Below are 25,931 nucleotides of genomic sequence, written 5' to 3'. Positions count from 1 at the left end.
TAATATTACTATCATGCTTGCTTGTCTCTTTGTTAACTGTCCGAATTATTTTCCTAAATCTATCTTCCCCGCAACCCCAGGACCCCACCACACACCCAATGTGAAGCCTCGGATTTGCTCTTCAGGGTACACCGACTTGTCCACAGTTACCCTAGGATGATGGTGCTTATGGTGGAGCACTCTCTTTTCCTAATCACACACAGTTGTTAGCTCCACTAAATTGCTAACTAGTTGCTCGGTTGTTTTCAATAGTTCCTTGAGAGGTAAATTCCTTTACAGACTAATCCAATCAAATTTAGACTCCTTTCAAGGGATAGTTCCTGAGGTCTGTGACTGATATTTGACTCGAGAGTTCTTCCCAGCTGGCACTGTCGTCATTTGTCTCCACCAAAATGAGGACAACTCCCCGGTAGCCTTTGTCACCAATGAATCTATAGGTCTCCTCCCAATTGCCTTTCACCATGACTTTTACTGCTTTTCAGAGTGCTCTTAGGCTTGAACTTCTCTGTACTTCATTGAAATTGCAATCAATTTCTTGGGGATCAGAGATGAGATTAGAGCTCTGTTCTCTGGGCTGCCTCGCCCTGTGGGCAAAATATCTGACCCACTGGTCTGGTCTTGGAGGTAGGGACAATGACCGGCTTCTTTATGAGTGAAACTCCACATTGAGTTACTGCGTGTTCACTTGATACAAGGTGGGCAACGGTCCCAGGTTGCCTCTTCCTGCCACTCTTACCGAGGAATGCCCACCTTAAGATCCCACTCTTTGAATATCCTTGTAATTCTTCGGTAAATCCACAACAGCTCTGCAAAATACAGTTAAAATTTTTAAATATACATCAAAAAATGCCCATCTTCAGTAAATTTCCATAAATGAATTTTTGGACCACATCTATAAGTGAATTGTCCTAGAAAGTGTATTTGGGAGGTTGGGGAAAGTAACATTTATATGGAGGAAAACCCAAACCAAAACAAAACAAAGCATGTGTATCTTTACCAATTTTTTCTGGGAACTATTTCAGTCTGGATATGCATTTTTACTTTTATGCTAGGCAGATAATCAATAATCTCTGACTAGAATATTAAAAACATTGTTTCAGAATCAACATTAGTTCTTATCTTTCCAATGTATTTATTCTCTTTCTTTTTTCATTTGCTTTATGGGTAAAACAAAATTCCATATTTGTATAGGGACCTACTTGCAATCTTGTTTCCCAGCTGTGAAATAATTTTCACACATTTATCATGCCTAGAGAGGAGGTAGGAAGGCTTTTAGAAACGACACTAAACAAATGCATCTGTGAACTTCTAAAACCATTGTGAGAAAAGAGAGAAACAGGTTTTCTGGGTTTTCACAAATAGTAGTTGTGGCTCAGAGAGGGAGAAGGACTACAGGTCTGTTTTCCAAGGATAAGCTCTTATTCATGAGTAGTATGGGTATTTTTGGGAAGAATATTCTAGGCTCCTTTAATGATTGAACTAATCTACCATTTATGACACTTTCTTGTTCATAGAAACACTGAAATTTAATGGCTGAGATGGCTGTTTTGCTTACATTTGCTCATATTAATCTAAAGAGTAAATCTGAAGATTCTTCCAGGGACACCTGGGTGGCTTACTGGATTAAGCATCTGACTTCGGTTCAGGTCATGATGTCCTCCTGGTTTATGGGTTCCACCTCCAGCTGGGGCTCTGTGCTGACAGCCCAGAACCTGGAGCTTGCTTTGGATTCAGGGTCTTGCTCTCTCTCTGCCCCTCCCCCATGTATGCTCTTTCTCTCTCAAAAATAAATAAACATTAAAAAAAAAGATTCTTCCAAAAACACATCTTACAGAAGTCAAAAAAAGGTTTGATTATTAAGTAATGGTTCCCCTGTTTTCTTTAAAGTGGTCCCATCAGGGGCGCCTGGGTGGCGCAGTCGGTTAAGCGTCCGACTTCAGCCAGGTCACGATCTCGCGGTCTGTGAGTTCGAGCCCGGCGTCAGGCTCTTGGCTGATGGCTCAGAGCCTGGAGCCTGTTTCCGATTCTGTGTCTCCCTCTCTCTCTGCCCCTCCCCCGTTCATGCTCTGTCTCTCTCTGTCCCAAAAAATAAATAAACGTTGAAAAAAAAAAATTTAAAAAAAAAAAAATAAAAAAAAAAAATAAAGTGGTCCCATCATATTTTTCAATGAAGTTACCGCAAAGGAAACAAAGTACATATTTAAAAGATGTTTTTACTATTTTGTTTTTGTGGCTATTGCCTTTCTGACACTTATTTTTTGAATATTAGGTGCTTACATGTGCATACAGGAGTGTTATTACTTTTGTGAAGGCTGTGCAGGAATCTGAAGGCATTTCACCCTTCTAAAAATAAACTGTCAATTTGAAAAGTTTTAGAATTTAAAAAATGCTTTGCAATTTCCGAAGTCATTTTTCCTCCCTAAAATCTCCATTTGAACTTTATAACAGCAGCAGCATGAGAACTGGTTTGGAAGATATTATATTATACTCCCACAGTCGAAGAATTCTGGTCTCCAAAAGGTTTTAAAGGTCATTTAATCTAATCATTTCGTCATATTTTTTAAGGCCATTTTTTTCACTTTCATTTGAAAATAGTACCAGACTACAAAAGTGGCAAAAGTAAAATTATTGTATACTTTTTATTCAGCTTCCACAAATAAAAAACATACAACCGTAGTACAATTTCAAAACTGGGAAATTAAATGTGATTTAATACTGTCAAGTGATTTGTAGACCTGATTCAAATTTTGCCAGTTGATTCACTAATGTCCTTTTCCTGGTCTAGGAACCAATCCAGGATCCTGCCATTTGTTTTCTTGTCTCCTAAATTTCCTTTAACTGGGGGCAGTTCTTCAATTTCTTTGTCCTTCCGGATGATGACATTTTTAATTCTATTGGTCCTTTATTTTGTGGAATGTTCTCCATTTGCAACCCTTTCATTTTCAAGTTTAAGCAACCAAGCTGATGATTCCTGAGATATCACAGCAAATCAGTGGCAGATTTATAAACAAATATAAGGCTGCAAATTGTATGAAAATTTATCCCAAGATTTCAGAAGGCTTGTCTCTTACTAGAAGGGTAAAGACTGATACAAGGAACCGGTGAACCTACTCAACTATTATAACAGGTGCAATCAATACATGTCTCTAGTATATTCCTGATTTCCTATTAAATCTTGGATTTTGTGCTAAGCCACGGGATTGTAATAGTTTGCAAAAGCCAAAATGGTCCCACGCCCACAGTCTGAGCTCCTTTTTTGTTTCACCCAGGACTTTGTCTTGTCCTAAAGAAGGTGGAAGGGTATGTTCACAAAACATTTAGAACATGGCTAGTAGCAAAGTGCTCTTTCAAATGAGTTATGCAAAAAGACTGGGTTTAGAATGAATGTTATAGAAGATCACGAAAAGGGAGCAAAGCATGGCGAGTGATGGAGAAACCTCTAGATACACATACCATCATTGGAGAGATAGATGATGGAATATCTATCTATCTATCGTCACACATACAACCGCACACCATTCCCTCTACTGTCCCTCTGGCGACCGTCCCAGGCCAAGATACATTGCCTGTGCTCTGGGTTAGATCAAGGTTCCAAATGACAGAGACTAAAGGGAAAGACAAGGAATCCCTCAATCCCTCTCCAGCCAAAGAGACTGGCAAGAGTCCTGGCTGCAGAGGAAGTCTGGACTCCAGGAGGAGAGGACACAAGGGGAACAAAGGGAAGGGCGGAGAGCAGGAGGGGAGGGTCCCAGGCGCTCCCAGCCGTGGGGAGAGCAGGGCGCGGACTTGGAGTCTCCGCCACTCAGAGACCGCGCCTGCCGGGGTCGCCAGATTCGGGCTCCCGCCCACGTGGCGCGCGGGATTCAACGCGCGACGCCGCCTCCGCCCCGCCCGCCCCCTCCTCGGCCCAACTCGGACGCAGTCGGGGTCCTGAGCGCCCGACCCGCCCCCCGGCCGGCCAGCGGAGAGCCCCGCCCCGCGCCGCCTCCGCCCGCCCCCTCCGCGGCCCAACTCGGACGCAGTTGGGGTCCTGAGTGCCCGCCCCCCGCGGCCGGCCGGCGGAGGGCCCCGCGCCGCTGCCTCCGCTCCGGCCCGCTCTCCGCTGCTCTCAGCTCCCGCGACGGGAAAAGTGGGCGCCGGCGGCGGCTCCCCCGCCCGGGGAGCGCGCTCCTCACCGGCGCGGGGCTGTGGGTCCTCGGCGCCCAGGGCTCCTGCGGCGGCGGCGCCGGAGGTGTCCCGCGGTCCCAGGGCCCCGCCCGGGAGACGCCCTCGCCCGAAGCCGCGAGGCCGGGCTGCGGCCACTCCCTCCCCTCCCGGAGAGTGGCGGGCTTTGCGCGGGGAGCCGGAGTCGAGCTGCCGAGAAAGCCCCGGGGGACTTTGCTCAGCGGGACCCTGGAACTCTTCTGCTAGAGTAACCAAGAGCTACGGGCTGCGGGGCTGGAGGAGCTGAGCTGACGATCCGCACGTTGGCGGTGACCGGGTCTCCGCACACAAAGGCCACTCCACCTGGGTGACCACCACCGCGTCTTGAGTCCCGAAGTGGCGGCGAGGCGCGATCGTAGAGGTGAGGGGTGAGGGGGGTAAGCGCTAAAGTGTGTTGGTGCGTCGGGTGGGGAGGGGCCTATTAGGCTTCTGACTTGGGAACTGTGCAGAAAGAAGCCACTGCCGGACTCCTGCCAGGAGCTGTATCACCTCCAAAATGCTTCCATTCCCCCGGGCCCTCCATCTTCTCCAAGCCCCAACCCTGCAAGAAACTTCTGAGTTAGCAGGTAAATCCTACACTCTGTCACCATGGTCTGAAGCCCAGACAAAGAGTGGATTTGTTATTAAGTACCTGGGATGTGGGGGTGAGAGGGTTAACTTTTAGGGCAATCTGACATTCTCAGGAAGGATTTCCCTTGTACTTGCTGCAAACTTACTCATGGCTCCAGTAAGTCCAAGATGAATTATTAGTAAGGGAATTGAAAGTGGAGAACTGCAGTGACAGGCATTGTCCTTTGGTGCAGTCCCTCCCTCTGGGCATTCAGGAGATAGATGTAAGTTACAGAGAGAGTCTGCACGACCTTCTAAGAGCGTGTGTGTGTGTATGTGTATGTTTAGAGCTGGGGCTTTTGCAGCTGGAGAATGGTTGATTGTTTTCCAGTGTGATCCAGTCCTAGAAACATCAGTACACCAGTGACAGCAGCCCCCTGTCCTCCCCCACTGTGTGCCCTCCTTTGGCAAAGAGCATACATAAAGGATTGACCCTTCTTTATGAGGTGAAGGGATCCATAGATCACAGGAGGCTGACACTGGGGACAGTATGTGTGGTGGGCTTGGGATGAAAGCCAGTGACTTTTGGCCATGTCAGAGGACGTTTTAGAATTTGGGGAAGAAATCTGCCGCTCCTCACTGTCAGAGAGTCAATTTAAAGTGAACCTGGAAACTCGTGGGCAGAGAAAACAACAGCTTTGGTGTTTACGATTGAAGACCATTAACAAAGTGTGTGAAAGTTTTCTAGGCTGCCATCAAGCAGACATTGAGAACATTAGGAACAAGGGCACACCAAAAATAAACATAAGTGAGTGGTGGATTTAATCAAGAAACAGAGAGATTGCTCTTTGAATATGCACAGATTATCCTGGTTAGCACCTACTACTGTGTTTTCATTTGTAGAATAATTGCCAGAAACCTTCCCAGAGACGTGGTACTTTAGTTAGGCACATTGTGAGCTTCTGAAATGGAAGTTTCGAGTATTGTAAGATAAAATCTGTTCATTAGGAATTCTATGGGACATGGGTTTAGAATGTACTGATGCAGGGGCCTCTGGGTGGCTCAGTTGGTTAAGCGTCCCACTCTTGATTTCCACTCAGAATATCATCTCATGGTTCGTGAGTTCAAGCCCCACATTGGGTTCTGTGCTGGCAGCATGGAGCCTGCTTGGGATTCTCTCTCTCTCTGCCCCTCCCTGGCTCACACCCTCTTCTCTTTCAAAAAATAAACGTTAAACATTTTTTAAAAATGTATTGATGCAGATCACAGTAACAACATTTTGTATTTCATAGTTCTGTCCTGAGAGCATCCAGAATACCCTAGTGTGTAGCCTTGAGGACACAGGTTCCGGTTCATATGTTGTTCATATACACGTTTACTTCAACAGTTGCAGCAGAGATAATTTCCATGGAGCTCCTGGAGACCTTTGCTCTCCCTGCCTTCTTTAACAATCGCACATCCTTAGTATCATTACCACTAAAATTATTCATTCTGCTTAAATTTGAAATTGTTAAAACTTTCTTCCTTCTTCAAGTAGTTAACTTAGAATTTCTGGCTGTAAAGGGAAGTTTCAAACACATCCAGTACGAAGTAAAGAACTTTGGTCTAAAAATACATATTGTTATCCAAGCTGCAAATTATCCCTTACCTTGTCCTGAAAGATTTCAAACAGAATGAGAGAGGGGGAAAAAGCATCTTTGGCAAACCAGATACTTGTGTATTTAAGGACTTACTAAGATGTATTGCCTGTGTGTGTGTGTGTGTGTGTGTGTGTGTGTGTGTGTGTGTGTGTGTGTTGCAAGCATGGCCAGATGCTGATGATTACAAGTCATATAGGGACAATGTTTTTCAAATCTTGGATGGGTTATGTGCAGGAAGGAAGTCTACTAAAGTTACTTATTGTAGTAAGTAATAGGTATGGTGGCTGTCAATGTTTGAGCACTCAAAGTCTGCTAACTCGTGAGCTTTCTCTTGATTGAAGTCTGTCATTTCTTAATCTTAACCCCCCACACACCCCATACCTTCGCGCTCCCTCTCTCACTCTCTATCTCTCTGTCCTCAGGAGCAGAGGTAATAATCCGTTTCATCTAGCCAGATATATCTGTTTCAGCATCTTGGGGGAGATAAACTTATTATTTTTGTGAATTGGAGTGCGTAGAATCAGAAGTAACCTCTCAAATGGAGGCAACTTGGTGAAATGAAAAACGGGAGATTTGAATTCTAACCCTATTTATTTGTCACGTACCTTGGGCAAATTGACACAATCTGACTTTCGATTTCTCATCTGTAAAGCAAGGTCAGTGCCAATCAGGATTAATCGACAGAATGACACATCTTGACGCACATGAAAGGGCATTGTTGTTGTCAAGTCCTAAACATGTGTGTCCCTGCTACTTCCAACACTTTTGTTTCTCTCAGATCATTAAAGGGAACAACAGTTCATCAACCCCAAATATGAAAACAAAATCAGAAGGTCATGATTTGCCACTTTGATTTCCTCCCCCCAGAAAGAAGTGGGTCATAGGTGTCACACATCCTCTGGATCTGTCTCTTCGATCTTTAGCTAAAAGCCGTAGAAAGACTAATGGTTATACTAACACCTGAATCAAAGGTATGGTGATTATAGACTGCCCACATAACTTTCCAAAAATTCTGAATGGTTTTCTTACCTCCTTTTCCTCTTCTTCCTGTCTACTTTCTGTGCATTTTGCTGATGCTCTTGGGACAGCCATTTGAGGATGTACCTTTTGCCTTGCACGTGATCAGTCCTTTCTTTATTATGTATATGTGTGTGTCTGTGTGCACACGCACGTATGAGATAGAGAGAGGGGGACTGAGAGAGTGAGTTCAGAGGAATTTTCAAGATTTTGAGCCATTATTTAAATTCAGGTATTGACATTTGCAGCCTTGGCATACAGGCAAGACTTTTTTGATGAGAACCATGGCAAGTTTTGGACCAAATGAGGGAATACTGTAGCATGCAAGATGCCGAACAGATCATTTGTCAGGAGCAGGAACGTGTTGCTTCTACACAACTTATTTTATACATGATCTAACTTTATATGATTCTGTTCACTGCCTGGTGGGGTGTGTTGTGTGTATTATTCTTTGTTCCACCGAGTTTCAAAATGCTAACTAGCACTAGTTCATTAATCCCGATGAAATTCTTGGTAAGTATGTGGTAAGCATTAATATCTTTTCCTCACATTTTTATGCTGAATATAATTGTATGTTTCAGTTTCTTACCCCCATCTCTTTCTCACTGGCAACATTGCGCAGACAGTCCTCTGCATACATAACTTATGCCATTATGATGATATTAATGTTGCATTTATCAAATTGCATGACCATATGGTTTTTTGACATGTATGTCTTCTCCTTCAGCTGTTTTTAGACCTGACATGTATCAACACAGCCTTGGCAATTAAACCAGGACAGTATTTTTTTTGAAAATGCATTATATTCATCATTTAAAAAAAATTCACAAATTTTGTGAGGCTTAAATGATCACTTATGTTACACCAACTAGGAAACCATGGTTCAGAAAGAATAAGTCACATGTTCAGGCTCTTACGTGAGTGTCAGGGACAGAGCACAATTTGGAAACTTTTTTGATCTGACTCCTAAATTAATGCCTGCCTTGTGGATTTTAATGTAGGCCATAGAAATCCGAGGCTGTTAAGATCTGTTTGTAAAATTATGCGTCATGAGTTAACTTCAGAGGAGTTCAGGAAGAGGCACATCCTGGTTATGGATGCTCCATCTTGAGAAAAAGGAATGCTTTTAATACATACCTGGCAAATTTCATTCCTTAGTTCCAATAGTGATTACATTGTTCTCATACTGTCCTCTTCATCTTTAAAGTTTATTTTTTGATTTATTTTGAGAGACAAACCAAGCAAGGAGGGGTGAGGCAGAGATAAAGGGAAATAAGAGAATCCCAAACAGGCTGACATGGGGCTCAAACCAACAAACCCTGAGATTGTGACCTGAGCCGAAACCAAGAGGCGAACACGCAACAGATTAAACCACCCAGGTGTCCCTTCTCTTCATCTTCAGAGAGCCTTAAAAGTCAACACTTGAGTGATTGACTGAGCACAAGTTCATAGGAAAATTTTGAGTTCTAGTCTTAGTTCATTCATTTCTGAATCAACAAGAAATCTGATTTTAGCTGGACATTGGCTGTGAAAACCAGGTTTGGTGATCATTTGTATAAGATTTTTTTTTTCAGTTGACATTTTAAATTTTAGTAGAATTGACTTTCTTTAACAAAGTTGTAGTTTTTCTTTTCTGATCAGGGCTCTGGCTCTAAGTATGAAGGCTAGTGCATTGTGACATGGAAAGCAAGACGCTGTAGAGGAAGAAAGTATAAGATGTGGAGGCAGATGGACCGGTTTGAATCTCCTCTCTAGGAATCTAGACTGTGCTTTCTGCTTTCTGATGACACATAGTCAGCTTTTTCTCTGGAGCTCCACCCAGGTAAGAGGCAATGTTTTAGTGTCTTCCATTTGAGGGTATTGAGCTCTTTGTACTTGTGAGTAAAGTTTTGGGGAAACAAGGATGATACATTGATCTGTGTCCTTGACAGTGAGCAAACCTTCTATTTCACATGATAGGAAATACCCATCTCCCTTTTATTCACATACACATATGTGTACAGAAATTCCTGAAATTTGAAACCCACTATTTAAATCAGGTACTGCTTTTCCTAGTAAGACATAAAGACATACTAGTTTGTTTTATATCACTTTTGTGTTGGCAGGCATGCAATCTTTAGCTACAAAACGCGTAATCTGAGAATAGGAATTAAGCTTCTTTTTGGAATTTGCTTGTACCTTCTATATCATTAAATATTGACTATAGGGGAGGTGGGTTGGAGGATGTGTTAAATGGGTGATGGGGATTAAGGATGAGCACCAGGTGTTGTATGGAAGTGATGAATACTGTATTGTATACCTGAAACTAACATTACACTGTCTGTTAACTAACTGGAATTTAAATAAAAGCTTTTTTAAAAATTGACCCTGGGGATGATTCACATCTTTATCTTAAAAAAAAATATATGAATAGAATAGAATAGAATTGGACACAAAACCATAGAATTAGGCACAAAAGTATTTAGAATGTTTTCTTATTTGTATCAGTAATGGCTAATATGTAAGGAATACTATGGGCCAGGGACAACACTAACAACATTATGCAAATAGTCTTACTAACTTTTCATTCTACAGGTATTTGCTGAGCACCTGGTATGTTCAGGATACTGATAAAGAAGTGTGTGTCAGATGGTGTAGAAAGTCATGAGCCTTTATACGAGACTGTAGAAGAAGCAGGTCATCTGATGGCAGGACTGCTAGGGAAGTAAAGGTGAGACGGGGGCCTTCTGGCTGGAGTGGTTATGATGGCTTGTGACAAGGGTGATACTTAAATTGGATCATGAGTAGTAGTGAGAACTTTAAAACGGGAGTTGTGAGAGAGCCATAGCTCGGGATAGGCAAAAGAACTGAAGAGCAAATGTGGAGAGGACAGATTAAAATTCCTTAATCTACAATACCAGTTTTGAATGAATATGGGTATATTGCATGCCTAATGAGAAATTGAAAATCGGTCTCCCCCAAAACAAAAATAAAAACAGAAACAAACCCATGCCATCCCTTAGAGATACGATTGCCCTTATTTGCACATTTACATCTCATCTTGAATTATCATTGCTTTTTTTTTTTATCCTGACTTTTTCCTCAAACACAGTTTTCAAAACAGAGACTGTCATATTTAGTAAACTCTGTCAGAGACATCCTGAGCCAGGCTACCCAACTGCCACTTTGCTTTATGTCTTTAAATGTATATGCAAATTCCATGACTTTCCTCTCTGTGTATGTTGACTATTGTCCCATACCTCTCAAAAGTATGAAGAATGCACGTGTGTCTCCAAAGGCAAACTGGCCACATGTCATCCCTACGATGGCCAGAGGTGATGGCCTGGAAGAGCTGTGGCCAGTGAGGAGGGACCAGATTCCTTGGAAGATGATGGCCACTGCAGAGTGCACACTCCACTCAGATCAGGTGCGTGTGTAGGAGAGGAAGAAGTTTCCTTCTTTCCTCCAACGTGCTTCCAATTGGTTTAGGAATTAAACTGACATGAGGCAGATTAACAGGATAAAAAAAATAACACAGTGCACACAGAGGCACAGTAATGATATTGAGACTTCAAGAAATGACCGGGGCAGTTTTTATACTTTCTCGACAAAGTGACAATAAATCTGTGAGGAAGTGACAGGAAAAGAAAATGTAACTATGGGAGCTGCAGTTAGTAAAGAATTCTAAACAGAATTTGGGCTGGGATGGTAAAATAGTAAAAAAGTAACAAGGGTTGTGTTTCAAACCTCCTTGGCTCAAATTTCCTATCTCTGGTGATAGAGATTCTCTTTACCTCCCATTCACGTTGGAGATTTCTTGCTTTCTGGAGACTAATGCAGGTGTTGGGGCGGGGGTGGTGGCAGTCAGAGTGCTCTTTTAACCCTGGTTGTCTCTCAGATAACTTTTATTTAAAATAATCAATATGTCAATGTAGCACATTTGGGAGCAGCTGGCTGTTGGCCCCTACAGATGCAATAGTTGAAGCTTGGCAAGAAACAAAGGTGAAATCTTACTACGTGAGGTTATACTGAAAGAATAGGGCTTACTCTAAAATCCGGGTAGGAATAAAAGGACCTGAATACTCTTGTAGGAAATCCTACCTGTACTTTTACATGTACATCAAAGCTGTCATGTCTCTGTTTCTGCTGAGATCTACTGAATATGTTTATACTACCTTATATCAGTAACGTGCCTTTTACTGTTCAAAATGCTTCGCTTTGGAAGAATTTTGTCATATACTTCAGTTTATTATCATCATAGTCCTCAGAGATGAGAAGGACAGGTATTATTGCCTACATGTTGTGGGAAATGAAGCTGAGGGATGGCTGGTTGAGCAGAGAGATTTACATGCCAGGTGTTGGAAGAAGGGGGGCTAGAATGTAGGACACAGAATTCCGTGGATACCTGGGCTTGCTCAGGCTTTTTTGCCATAGGTTAAGGAGTGAGTTATGTTTTGTCTGAAGCCTGCATTCCTGCCCATTGGGGACCACCAGTGGGCACAGGGTTCCTGGAGTCCAGGAGAACCGATAAAAGTGATATGTGCTGGGCTTTAGAGCAAGTTAGGTGGTTGAGGGTGTTTGAGGGGTCATCATTAGCCTTTAGAAATTGACCATAAAAGGTGCCAATAAGATTTACTTCAAGTCAGGTGCAAATGCCTAATGATACAAGTGTTATTTTTTATGCTGACAATTGTACATCAGACATCAATGGCTTCTGTTGCTCTTCTTGTATCTGATTGAGGCTGGCTGTTGGAGACAAGGCCGAGGGGAGGTTGTTGAACATGAGAGCAACTCTGTTCTACCCAGATACGCTGTTTACATGACATAACAGAAGCTGACTTTTAACAATGGTAGTAAAAGTCACCATGTCTTTTGAGCACATTGCAGAACATCACTGTTATTTAATTTAATCCTTACAACAACCCTGTGAAATAGGCATTATCCCCATTCTACCATTGTGGAAAGTGAGGCTCAGAGTGTTACTAACTGAGTTCCTTGGGAGTTACTACAGAACTACCGAACTCCTTGTAGTGTAGTACAGAACAAATGGGAGTTCCAGGCAAGGCTTTTATTGGGAACTGTGCTCAAGCACAAGGGTGACAGAACAAAGGAGAGGATCCTTCAGGCTGGCTCTCAGAGCAGAGGCTAAGGAAAGTTGCTAGAGGCTGGTGGGAAAGAAGTGACATCCAAGCATGTAGAGTGGGGAGAGATACAGGAGGTCGGCATACAGGTGCAGTGGGCAGGACATGCTTCATCATGCACTGCATGTCTTATTAAATCTTGTTAAATCTTGTTAAATCTCCACCTTTGGGTGTGATTTTTTAGTGTTACAATGAGGGAGAAAGTTGGTGAAAGGTCAAGTCAGCACTGGGGTCCACCTTGGCACAGACTGGTTTGGTTCAGTCTTCACCAGTCTTCCTGGTTGAGTTCCTTCTTTGGTAAGCATCCTTCTTCCATATTTCTACAAAGTATACTTCTCAGGAGTCATAGGGTTTCAGCTACCAACAAATGCTGAATTTCAAGGTCAGAGTTGAGAGGACCCAAGTCCAGTCCCTGCTGGGTCTTCAAGAGAAAGCTGCCACAAATTACCTAGCTGAAAGGTGGTAAACCAGGGATTCGAGTTTTGTTCTGACTTTGACTCCAGAGTTCTTTCCTCTGTCACACTGCCCTTTTGTATGGGTTCATTTTGAAGTTTCTTAGAAAGGGAATTCATGAGTCAGTTCAAGTGATGGTAGGGAGGACCCTTGGCATGAAGAGAAAAATGTAATTGTGTTCCTTTCCACATTACTCTGTTCTCAGGTTGTTGACCTCTTTTTCTTCTTTTCATGATGTCCACCCATTCCTATGCATGCCACATGTAGCGTCACCAACATACCATCTCCAGCTTGCTCTCCAGGAAGAATGAATACGTGGAAGATGACGTTTGATTCTTCCTGCTGGCTGCTGACCCTAGAGAGACATCATGGACAACATGGACACTCACTTCAACATGAGGCTACTGAGACGTGTTATCAGGTAATTGGCTAGTCATGCTGTGCCCAATACCTGAAGGCTTCCCAATAGCTGAAGGCTTGATGGTTCTAGGCATCTTCCCTAATTAGGATGAGAGGACACGGGAACCCAAACTCATGGGTCATCTGACCCAGGGCTTGCCTGTTTGAAAAGTCAAAGGTCTTCTGTTTAACTCTTCACTTCCCACACTCTCTAGATTAGAATCAAGTCACTTTTGTCACTCTGGTTTGGAAACGCTGCTCTACTCTGTACTCGTCCTGCCCTTCATGTTGCTGGGTAGGTGGAGGGATATTAAACTGGGCAGGCTTGGGTTCTCCAACTGGCAACCAAAACTACATTCAGGGATGGTCCTCAGGCCCCACATTTAAATAAGTGTTTTAAGTAAATTTTGCCTGTAGAATTAGTGTTCATTCTGTTGATGGGTGTAGGGGAGTGAGCAAGGATATTTATGTTTTAATAACCTCCAAATGATTCTTATTCACACTAAAGTTTGACAAACATTTCCCTAGAGGATTCTTCTATAGGCTTCCATGAACTTTCTGAGCTTGCCTACACATTGTGTGTACTTTTTTTTTTTCTGGAAAGAGTTGAGGTCCACAGCTTTCAATAACTTCTCAAAGGAATCTGAATACAGTGGGGTAAGACCCTCTGAAACAGGCTGGTGGACAGATGATAATGTACACAAAAGGTGTCAGAAAGAGGAAAGACTATTTTTCCCTGGGAAGCAGTTTTTCTACTGTTGAAACAAATAGTTCATTTTGTAGTTTTGTAATTTTGTAATTACATTCCCATTTTGTAGTGGGACCATCTTGGTACCATCTTTCTTGGTTATCCACATAAACATGATTTGTGTTCTAAGGATAAAATACGGTGTACTCTTTTAATTATATCATATTGATCAGTAGCAAAGACTTTGGAAAAGGCTTCTTGGGTTTGAAATACTGCTTTATCATTTATTAGCTCTGTGACTTCATGAAAATAACTTACTCTCTGCCTCTATTTCCTCATATGTGAAAATATTCTTCTTAAAGGGTTCTTCTTAACCCCTCTTAAAGGGTTGTTACAGTTGTAATTGGGTTGGTGAACATATAGCCCTTAACACAGTACCTGGTACATAGTAATAAACATTAGATCTATTATTATTATTATTATTATTATTTATTGTTGTTACTGTCATTCAGTTAATAACACTCATCATAGTATATCTAACATCCACAATGTCCACTTAGCAGATATGTAATATATATTATCTCTCATCTGTAATTATGCTGTCTCCTTTGTCCATTTTCAGGTCTTAGAGCACTGAGGTCATCTCTCTTTTTTTTTTTTTTAAGAGAGAAAGAGTGCCCACATGCATGCCAGCAAGGGAGAGACAGAGGGAGGGAGGGAGGGAGAGAGAGAAAGAAAGAGAGAGAGAAAGAGAGGGAGGATCTTAAGCAGGCTCCATACCTAGTGTGGAGCTTGACATGGGGCTCGAGCTCACAACCATGAGATCATAACCTAACCCCAAATCAAGTGTCATCCACTTAGTTGACTGAGCCACCCATGTGTCTCCCCTTTCTTATCTTTTTTTTTTTTTTTTAAATTTTTTTTTCAACGTTTATTTATTTTTGGGACAAAGAGAGACAGAGCATGAACGGGGGAGGGGCAGAGAGAGAGGGAGACACAGAATCGGAAACAGGCTCCAGGCTCTGAGCCATCAGCCCATAGCCCGACGCAGGGCTCGAACTCACGGACCGCGAGATCGTGACCTGGCTGAAGTCGGACGCTTAACTGACTGCGCCACCCAGGCGCCCCGACCCTTTCTTATCTTTAAAAAGTGTTTTTGTTCTTTTTTTCTATATAGCCCTCACAGCATTTATACCTATTCACTGAGAGCGAATACTTGCTAAATTCTTGCTGGGTGATTTTGGATTTTGGTTTTTTTTTTTTTTTTTTTTGGACTTTTCTTGGTCCTCAAAAGCAAGAATACCCATGACCTTGTGCATGAATGTAATAAAATATTATACAGCCATTAAATGTATTGTAGACCTGTATTTAATGTCTTAGCAAATTTACACAGCAAAGCAAAAGTTAAAAACATAAAATTTTAAAATAGTAGGATTTTAAGTTCCATGAAGGTAGAAATCTTTGTCTGTTGTGTATATATCTTAAATATATAAGAGGGCATCTGGTACGTAATAGAGGCTCAGTATACTTTGTTGAATAGAATTCTATTTTTGTAAAAGAAATGTAGAAAAATTTGGAAAAATAGGACTAAAATGTTATTGATTATGGCTTTTTAACTATCATTTAAATTGTGGGGTTTTTGGTGATTCTTCTATGAATATATGCTATTTCTGTTACTTAAAATATTTTATTTTTTAATTAATTTTTTTAAGTTTATTTATTTTGAGACAGAGAGAGAAAGCATGAGTGGGGTAGGGGCAGAGAGAGCGGGAGAGAGAATTCTTAGAAGGCTCTGTGCTATCAGTGTGGAGCTAACAGGGGACTCAGACTCACAAACTGTGAGATCATGACCTAGGCCAAAATCAGGAGTCAGACGTTTAACCAACTGAGTCATCCAGGCACCCCCCAAAATATTTTAAACTTAACAAAAAAGATTATGAACCTTATAAGCTTCATTATGCTTCATTCAAGGAACCTAAATTTGACCCCAGAAAAATCTCTCTCCAATAACTAGTGTTCGTAGATAGTTTTGATGAAAGAGGTGGTAAGGTCACTTTGTGTTTTTTCTTCTTGATTGTGTGATAGCAGACATTCTGGGCCTTTCCTCATCAGTTTCTTTAATTAGAAAAGAGACAGAGTTACTTGCACCAAGACTGTATACAATACACTAGACATTCTGGTGACCTGTAATCTCAACAAAGAAAAAATGTATCTCAATTTAAATCTCAGACATTCGCTTGATCTTGACATTCATCTACGTGTTTACCTACATGTACATATTCATATACATACACACACACTGCATACCGTTAGCCATATGTATACATTGTGAGTCAGGCATTCGTATTCTACCTGAAACTCCTTACCCATGAACGTGAGTCATTAGAAGGTGTCACGTGGCTGTGGAAAAGAACGTGGCTGATTGAATTGTTTAAATCAAAGGCAACCAGAGAAAGAGAAGGTAGAGAGGGGCTGAGGTAGAGAAAGAGAAAGACCAAAAGACTATGATAGAACCAAAGTGAGAGAGGGAGAAGCAGGAGGGAGGGAGAGGGAGCGGGGCAAAGAGGCTATGTCAGAAGCATGGAGACCAAGAGAACCAAAGAGAGAATCAGAGGCAGAGTGAGAAACTGAGCAAATCCAGTGACAAGGTAGAACTTGTAATTCATCAGTGTTTTGACAAGTTCCAGAGTAGAACTTGATCTTACACTGACTAGAACTTTTCCTACTCGTGAGTTTGTTTTTTTTTTTTAAGTGTTGGTATAAGTTCTAGTTTTCTTTTCATAGGTACCATGTCTTACTACTAAAAGTCCCGACACATATGCCAGATTGTGGGGCTCAGGGTAACCAGTAGCCACCACAGTCCCCTTTTGAAGGTGTGTGCATGTGACTTCTGACTTTACAAAGAGAAAGGTATTTCGATTTTTTTTTCCTTTGTCTTGGAATGGGTTTTACTTTTGAAACAGTATTCACCCTAGTGGTTAGATTCTGGCAGCCCACGAAAGCCTAGACTGTGTTCGAGCTTATGTTGTAATTTAGATGTCCAGAGGGTTAATTTTATAGGCACATCTGGGCATACAACTAGAATTAGTAATTTCATTCCTGGTGAAAACTATACATTTGAGGAGATGTGGGGGCCCCACAGTCTTGGATGTATTTGTTTTCTTTTTTGACTCTGTAGATGCTCAACAAAGGTAGTTGGTAGCTTACCTAACCACATATGCTTGTTCTTCTTTATGGCGAAAAACAAAGTGACTTAGGATTTTTTTTCCCTCTTTGAAGAAACTAGCACAGGTCAATCACTGTGCATTTTTGCTGTCTTTAAAAGGTGCATTTTGTTTAGCAGGGCTGCATAAAGGGTACACTCAACTAACAATACATTTTATAAGAAACTTTTAACAGTTGTTAATTTGGGACATGAGACCATTGCGTACTATAGGGGCGGGCAGCCTATAAACAAATATATAAACAAATTTGGTTTGCTGCCTGTTTTCCAAAGTAAAGTTTGATTGGAACACCACCACATTCATTTGTTTTTGCATATCATCTTTAGCTGTTTTTTGATGCACCGGCAGATTTGAGTAGCTAGGACAGTGACTGTATGTCACTGCAACACCTAAAATACTTCCGATCTGGCCCTTTGCAAGAAAAGTTTTCTGACTACAGGCCTAGATCATGGGGAGGAATTGTTTATCCATTCCTTTTATATTTGTGCTGTTTTGATTTTTTTCCCCATGTGTATGTATTCCTTTTGTAATAAAACTATTAAAACATCTTAAATGATTGTGTTATTGTTAAGATGTAGCCTTTGCCCCCGAGGTTACATAATTACATAGTAGAGGAAGTAGACAGCTATGCAGACACCAAAAATGCAATTTGTAGAGTGATAAGTGCATAATAAGTATAATGAAGATTGTGCAAAGTCCTGGGAGAACAAAAATGGGTGAGAAATCAACTATCGTCTGTGGGAGAGGGAAGGAGTGATGGTATAAGGAATTGATATTTGAGTTAGCCTTTAAACAAGATTAGGGATTTGCCAAGCTGGGGACTGTTGGAGAGGAAAGGATATCTAGAGCCATTTTTCCCTCCCTTTTATGAGACCTAAGTCCACCTTGTGGTTCTTAGTGCATTTAACAGGATGTGATGAGTCATTCTTCCTTTTTAGTCTCCTCTATGTCCATGCCATTTGGGACTCAGTCTTTAAACGCCATGTTTGATTTCCTTTTTCCTTTTAAGCATCACGTCTCTGACTAGACCAAAGAATCTGACTTCCCAAACAGACTTGCCTTAAATCTTAAACATTTGCTCTCTCATCAATTCACGGTAGAATTTCACTAGCATGTTGTGAGGGAGTTGTGATATTTGTTATGTTGCTCCTTTTATACAAGATGGGAATGGATGATTTGTCATTTTCTTGGCATGTGTCCTGAACAATGCACTGTTGGGATCCATTATGACAAGTCCGTTACCATTTTCTCTTAGTGCACTACTGTTACCCTGGGAAATATGATGGTATTCGAAACGGAATGACATCATTATTATCTACAGCCAACCTGTTAAATACATATAAATGTAAGAGTACCTAAGTCAGGTACTCTTATCTCTTGATTTTTAACCTTACCAGCTTTCCCAGAGCTGCTCCCAAAGAAGAAAGTTAACTCTTACCAGACTTTGTAAAAATTACTTTTTTCTCCAACGACTCCTATCCATCTCTTCTTTCCACCAAAGAATTTTTTTAAGTATACACTGAAAAGTGTCCATATTGTTACTGTGCTGCTTGTAGGATTTTCATAAATGAACACACCTGTGTAGCCAGCATTCTAGTCAAGAAAAGAACATTAGCAGCTCCCCATAGGCTTGACTCGTAGCCGCCCCACCGTAGTCATTTCCTTCCCTTAGGATAACCTGTTTTGACTTTAAATAGCATAAGTTAATTTTACTTGCTTTAAACCTCATATAAAGTTTGTATAAATGGAATCTAATTCTACGTCCTTTTTTTATACCCATCTTTTTTCAATATTATGTTTTTGAGTTTCTTTCATATTGTATTTGTTTGTGAATTATTTGAAGTTATATAATTTGAGATTAGTATGAGTTATCCTTCCATAAATCTTCTCTTCTTTGTCATTTGGTCAACATGAGGACCCATCTCCAATGCTGAGGGCAGTTGTGCCCAGCTTTAGTAGATACTACTAAATATTTTTACAAAGTAATTCTACCAATTTATACTCTCTTCAGCAGAGTTTTGGTTACTACACATATACCAACACTTGATATTTTCCATTTTTTCATTTTATCTATCTTTTGATTATGGAATATGATTACATACTGATTTTAGTGTTTCCATGATTACTACTAAAGTTTGTTGTTCATTTGGATGTCCGTATCTCTTTTTTGCAAATTATTTATTCAAATCTTTTGTATTTTATTCTGTTTCCTGTCTTTTTCTTACTGATTTTTGGAAGTTTTTGTTTTTTGTTATATTTGTTGTTGTATATCAAATCTGGCTGAGTCATTTGTCATATATACATATATTTTCCTATATGTGATTTGACTTTTCATGATCCTAGGGATGCCTTTTAATGTATAGAGCCTCTTGACTGTAATTTATTCCTGTATAGTTACTGCTGCTCAGAACTCTTGAGGGACTGGTTTAAGAAAACCAGACTACATCAAAGTCACCAAAAATGTTTTCCTATATTTTCTTATAAACTGTTTAATACTTTATCTTCCACATTTCGATGTATAATGCATCTTGAATAGATTTTTGTGTGTGATATAACATAAAAGTAAAGATACATATACCCATGACTTTTCTCTGTGGCCATGCAGTTGACACAGGATTACTCATTGGTAAGATCAGTTTCCCTTTTTCTTTATTGAGTGACCTTTGCCATAAATGTGTTGACTTATATTTATCAGTGTCTTTCTGGTGTCTCCATTCTGATCCATTAGTTGGTTTTTCCTTATGTTAATGTCATATTATTTTAATTATATGGCTTCATCATAGGTCTTTGTATTGGCCATCTTCACATGTTTAGCAATCTTCTATTATATGCTAAACAGCATAGAACATAATTCAGAGAATACAAATGATTGTTTCCAAAAGAGAAGTTTCCCTTTTCTTCTGTTAGGATCATAGGATGGGGAGCAGACCACGTTAGTCTTGTCAGGGACTGATCTGGGTTTTGTCTGGGTTTTAGCGTTGGTAAGATTCAGTCTCTTTTGGCTAGCCCCTGCTGCCATGGTGTGATTCTCCATGGCTTTCTACTGAAATCCTGGTGTCTCTGGTTTCTTCACCCCCAGAAAACAGTTAAAAATTAAATTTTATTTTTTTTTCACAGATGTTCATCTTAGCTTTGATCTTTTAAAAAAATTTTTTTTACATTTATTTTTGAGAGAGTGTGAGTGGGGGAGGGGCAGAGAGAGAGGGAGACACAGAATCTGAAGCAGGCTCCAGGTTCTGAGCTGTCAGCACAGAGCCCAGTGCAGGGCTCAAACCCACAAACTGTGAGATCATGACCTGAGCCGAAGTCAGACGCCCAACGCATTGAGCCATCCAGGCGCCCCATAACTTTGATCTTCTACTCTAAGCGATACTCTTGTCTTCTTTCCTTTCCTTCCTTCCTTCCTCCCTTCCTTCCTTCCTCCCTTCCTTCCTTCCTCCCTTCCTTCCTTCCTTCCTTCCCTCCTTCCTTCCCTCCTTTCCTCCTTCCTTCCCTCCTTTTCTTCCTTTTTTTCTTTCCTTTTTTGGTAGAAAATGGTTATGGTTTGGTGTCCACCAAACCCCCAACCTTGTCACTCCAGCAGCGTAAAAAAGCAGAAATGGCTGCTAGTCTATCTGCCAACTATGGAATTGTAGCTTTCTGCCAACGGTCCAGACTGGTCCTCAGACTCTAGCTTTTACCAATATTGGAATGTGCTCCCAGGTGAAATATGATTTAGATTCTCAGTATCAATTCACCATGCCTCCTAAGGCCTTCATGAGTTCCCTGCTCTGGGCCTCTGCCTCCTCCTCCTGGTGGGTTGCTTTTTTCCTTTCTTTCCTTTCCTTTTCTTTTTTTTTTTTTTTTTTTTCTATTTTAGTGTTGTTTTATTTTTGAGAGAGAGAGAGAGAAAGAGCATGAGCAGGAAAGGAACAGAGAGAGAGGGAGCCACAGAATCCAGGCTCTGAGCTATCAGCACAGAGCCCGACATGGGGCTCTAACTCACTGACCACGAGATCATGACATGAGTCTAAGTCAGAAGCTTAACCGACTGACCCATCCAGGCACCTGTGGTGGATCGTTTTCTAACTACAGCAAGACTGCAGGTTTGTCTCTTTGTGTTCCTGTGCATCCTCAGAATTCAGAAAAAGTCTTGTGGAGCAAACTAGACATACACATCTCTTAGAATAGAGGCAAGGCGAATAGTCAGAAGGCTAATTTAGGTAGGAAGTTGTGGTGGCCAGAAGTAGCAGGTTACTTATAAAGATGCATGGATGTAGGATAAAGTGGAAAAATTTGATACAGATTTTAGGATTTATAACCAGTAACCACGGGGGATCTAGGAAGGAAGGTGGGAAAAGGAAGAGTCAAGGCAGGTAATGCACATATTTCCATGTATGGCAATTGTGTGGCCAATGGCAATATGTGTTGTGATAGGGGACGAATTAGGGGTGCTGGATTTGGGGTTGCCTGTAAGGCGGTAGAAAGGCTGCTCTAGCCTGCTGTACTCTGCCTGTATTTGTACCTTGCAAGGCAGGTGAAGCCCCAATACCACTGAGGGCAACTGTGTGTGTGTGTGTGTGTGTGTGTGTGTGTGTGTGTGTGTGTGTGTGTGTTTACATATGTTCATGTGCATTCATGACTTCAGCTTGTTTAACTTGTTTACAAAAGTGCAGTCTCCTCTGGCTTCTGTCCTCACTGCAATATTTTGAATCAGTGGTGACCATACAGAGGCTTTTGATATGGGGGATTTTCTGTTGCTTGATTGAGTCTTGTGTGCTGAATAAACATGTGGTTTACCTATAAAGTCCATCTTGGACATCAAATACAAATCACAAGTGTTTTCCTACAAGTGCTTTCTGGAAAAAATTAAGGCGTAGATCAGAGACTCAACCAGTATTGTCATGAGCAAAGCAATCCCCAAATTTAGTGACCCCACAGTGGTTCATTTTAAACTCATCAACTCTTCATGGTGGCACAGAGATGAGCTGCCACTCTTGATTCCTTGTATCATCTGACCATCTCTCTGAAGCTTCCTGAATGAGGTATACATGATTCGTTCAAATGATCAAGGGAAATATGTGAATCAGGCTGCGGTAATCCTTAAATAAGTTCTGTCAAGAGAATTGGCGAATAACCTGAGCTCTAGCTACAACTGCTCAGCCAGTTATATACTGAGCCTACTACTAATGGAATCATTTGTGCTTTTCCACCCTTTCTTGAAATATCCTAATGTCTCAATTCTCATAAAAGTCTGTAAGATGCACATGCTAATTCTACAGCCAAGAGAACTTTTTATGTTAGAAAGTTAATAAAGAAACCCTTCAAAATATTTTGCCCCACCCCCATAGACTATTAGTCCCTTAAATTAACAAGTGTCCTGGAATCTTACAAGTGAGAGGTTCATTTATTCAATCTGCAATGAATTAGTAAGTGAATGAGAAATGAAGGCTGCCCCTTCATTGCTGATTTTCTTCTCTCATCTTGCTTTCTCAAAGTTCTCCTTTATTTAAGCATCTCAGGAGAGAACTGAAGATGAGGATTGGGTCTCGATGTGGGAGACTGAGAGGGTGCAAAGTGGTGTATAAGGAACATAGAGAATGTGTGCCTGATCGTCAGTGATTTGGCTGGTGCCTCACCGTAATGACCTTTAATGCTCCATTCCCACTGGAGGTTATAAATGTGACTGGTGGAAAAACCTAAGAAATGAGCTAAACTGTCTTTGTAAAAGCATGCCTTTTGATTGAATTGAGGAGCTTCTGTTAATAGTAATAGTCAACAAAAAGTATCAGGGCTATTTAGGTAAAGCAGGGACTTTCTCTCACTGATGAACTTTTAACAGAATCCCACAAGGTCTTATTTTCTATCTCAGGCTGTATGGCGAGGTCACGCCAAGGCTCGGCATCTCTGAATATCCAGGTGTCCCAGTGAATCTCTTGCCATTCTAGCATGAGTAGGTGGCTTCCGGTCAAGTCCAATTCTTCTGAAAACAGACTGCTGTTTTACACTGTCTTGACATCACAGAATCGCTTGTGCTGCTGACTGACTTCAGAACTTTACTGAAATTATCCCTGTGACATTGGTAATTCCTTAAGTGCCAAGGACTGGCTGAGTTCATTCCTACCATAGCAACAGCTACTTGTGTGATCCATATCTTTCTTTCTTTTTTCTTCCTTCCTTCCTTCCTTCCTTCCTTCCTTCCTTCCTTCCTTCCTTCCTTCCTTCCTTCCTTCCTATTATCTATCTAATCTATCTATCTATCTCCAGAGGCTCATTTTGATTAAAAAAATGAATCTTTCTATTCCTTTTGAAAAGGCTTGCCTCCACCAATTTTACTTAGTCTCTGGATTTTGGGTTCCTCAGTGTCTATGAGAAGGTAACATGGAAACCATACCTTAGAGAAACCAACTTGCTTCCTTGAGAAGAAGGACATTGTTTTCATGAAAAGTGATGGCCAAGCATCAGTAAAATTATATGAGGGAGAGTAAAGCATCTCATTATTGTAGAGTCAGGCTTATCCCATTTATGAGCTCCATTTAATTAATTTTTAAAGGCTAGGACATTTCAAAAAATTTTATCAGCCTCTGTTAAGGTCAAAGTGTTAAGACTCACGTTTAAATGCTTTAGAAATTGTGTTGTTTCAAGAACTCTCTTTTCCATTGCAAGAGGTAAATTGAAATGTGAAGTGGAGGGACCTGGGCTGATTCAGGAGAGCTGATTCATCTTTCTCTACTGTTAACTGGCTCTGTGACCTCAAATATGGTGCTTCCTTTGCATGAGTAAGGACATAAACATACCGTTTCCCAAGTTGATTGAGAGCGATCCATAATTTAGGACAATGGCTGATGCAGTGAGGGCCTGACTCACTGTAGATGTCCAGTAAATGTTTGGTTCATCATCTACATCAATTTTTCCTAAGCCATTTTGTTCAAGAAGCTTCACGAAATGCTAATGGTTGTGATTTGTGAGCACTGGTCCAGGATATTCTTTTTAGGCCAGGGGACAATTGTCCGACCTCGTCCTAGAATATAAGAATTTTAAGCTCAATTTCATTCATGTGTAACTTTGGGCAAGTTACATAACCTTTCTTGAGCATTTAATTCCCTCATCTGGGCTATTAGCACAATACTGCAGTCCAGTGAAACTTGGGCTCTGAGTGAGACTGCTCGAGTTTGAATCTCCGCTCTACTATTTAATCAATAGTAAATTTAGTCTAAAACCTGGGACTGGCTGAGGAACCTTCTTTGTGTCTGTTTCCTCATCTGTAAAATAAGCATAATGATAATAAAAGCCATCTCATATGATCTTCAAGAGGCTGATGTGAACCAACATGTGGAAAATGTTCTAGAGAGTACCTGTCACATGCTACATGCTCAATAAATGTTAATCGAATGATTTTTATTTCTTCTTAGACTTCACTTGAATGAAATCACCAATCATGGAAAATCAGAATTCTCAGTACACTATTTTTTTTAATGTTTATTTATTTCTTTTGAGAGAGAGATACAGAGAGAGTGAGCAGGGCAGGGGCAGAAAGACAAGGAGGGAGAGAATCCCAAGCAGGCTCAGTGCAGAGTCTGATAAGGGGCTCGATCTCCGCAACTGTGACATCGTGACCTGAGCTGAAACCAAGAGTCAGACTCTTAACAGACTGAGCCACCCAGGCTGAGTCCACAGCTAATACAGTGTTAAAGCCATGGAAGTTCTCTGAAGAAAAAGAAATCTATCTAGTGCTCCCGGATTTATTTTATCTGGTTTTGTTTTCCTCTCTCTCCACCACCTGTGTGCCCTGATTCCTCTTGTTGGCAGAGCAGCAGCAAAAAAAAAAACAATAACAACAACTACAGTCTGGGGCCAAACTGCCAGAAACCCAAGAATGGAGACGACTACCCCTCCTCTCTAGTCTTCTCCTCTGCTCCTGGGCTTGTTTTTTTGTTTTTTGTTTTTTTTTATTTGTTGTTGTTGTTGTTGTTGTTTTTGGTCAGGAATGCTTCATAAATTTTCTAAGGAGCCTCATAGCTGTGAGCAGCCTTTTTTTCTGGAAACAGAGGCAGTAGGTTCCTACTTCCCTTATGGCAGGCTCATGTTCTCACTCGGGGCATCAAGCTTTTCTTCATCCAACTGGAAACACATGGTCTGCCCCTTCTTGTTTCAGCAGCTCCCACCCCCAGCCTCAGACCAAGTGAAGACAAGTTGGGCTGCCTCCTGGAGGAGTCTCCCTGAGCCCTCTGGGGGAGTTCAGAGTGCCTCTCAGAAAACAGAACTTCGGATTGGACTGTGGCTTCAACCGCGCCTCTTTTTTCCTGGCAAACTGTGTGTCAGATGACACAAGAGAAAGCTCCCTGTGGAGTGTAATCCAGTCACAGACGCCAAAGGTTGAGGGGAAGTCGCCATTTTTCCTTCCTGTTTACCCCTCAAGGGTCTGTCTCCCTGGATCTTTGAGTTATTGGCATCCTGGCTGTGTACATCGGCCTTGGTATTTGAGTGCATGAGCCGGTGCTCCCAGCACTGACGGTACGTGGTTCTGCCACTCCAGCTGTGTGACTTTGGGCCTTCAGTAAATGTCTCTGAGCTTCAGATTGCTCATCTGGATGATGTGAGTAGTCATGTCTGTCCTGTTTGCTTGATCAAATAAAATCTCAACTTTGTGAATCTGAAA

The 25,931-nt window shown here is 41.3% G+C and overlaps 1 protein-coding gene across 1 annotated transcript; it reads left to right on the top strand.

Annotated features, from left to right (window-relative positions):
• The first annotated feature begins 742 nt into the window (after window positions 1–742).
• On the top strand, window positions 743–25,931 carry LOC147576151 (uncharacterized). Its single transcript, XM_086679465.1, has 6 exons — window positions 743–789; window positions 3,645–4,564; window positions 9,984–10,119; window positions 10,659–10,815; window positions 13,188–13,403; window positions 24,685–25,931. Exons 1-2 carry the CDS (start codon window positions 743–745, stop codon window positions 4,408–4,410), a joined length of 813 nt encoding a protein of 270 aa, XP_086535591.1. The 3' UTR covers window positions 4,411–4,564; window positions 9,984–10,119; window positions 10,659–10,815; window positions 13,188–13,403; window positions 24,685–25,931.

This window comes from Puma concolor, chromosome D2 (genome assembly GCF_028749965.1).
Source record: "Puma concolor isolate L17-30 chromosome D2, mPumCon1.1.hap2, whole genome shotgun sequence".
Classification (NCBI taxonomy): domain Eukaryota; kingdom Metazoa; phylum Chordata; class Mammalia; order Carnivora; family Felidae; genus Puma; species Puma concolor.
The sequence above is the reverse complement of the archived record's forward strand: the minus strand, read 5'-3'. Positions and strand labels throughout refer to the sequence as shown.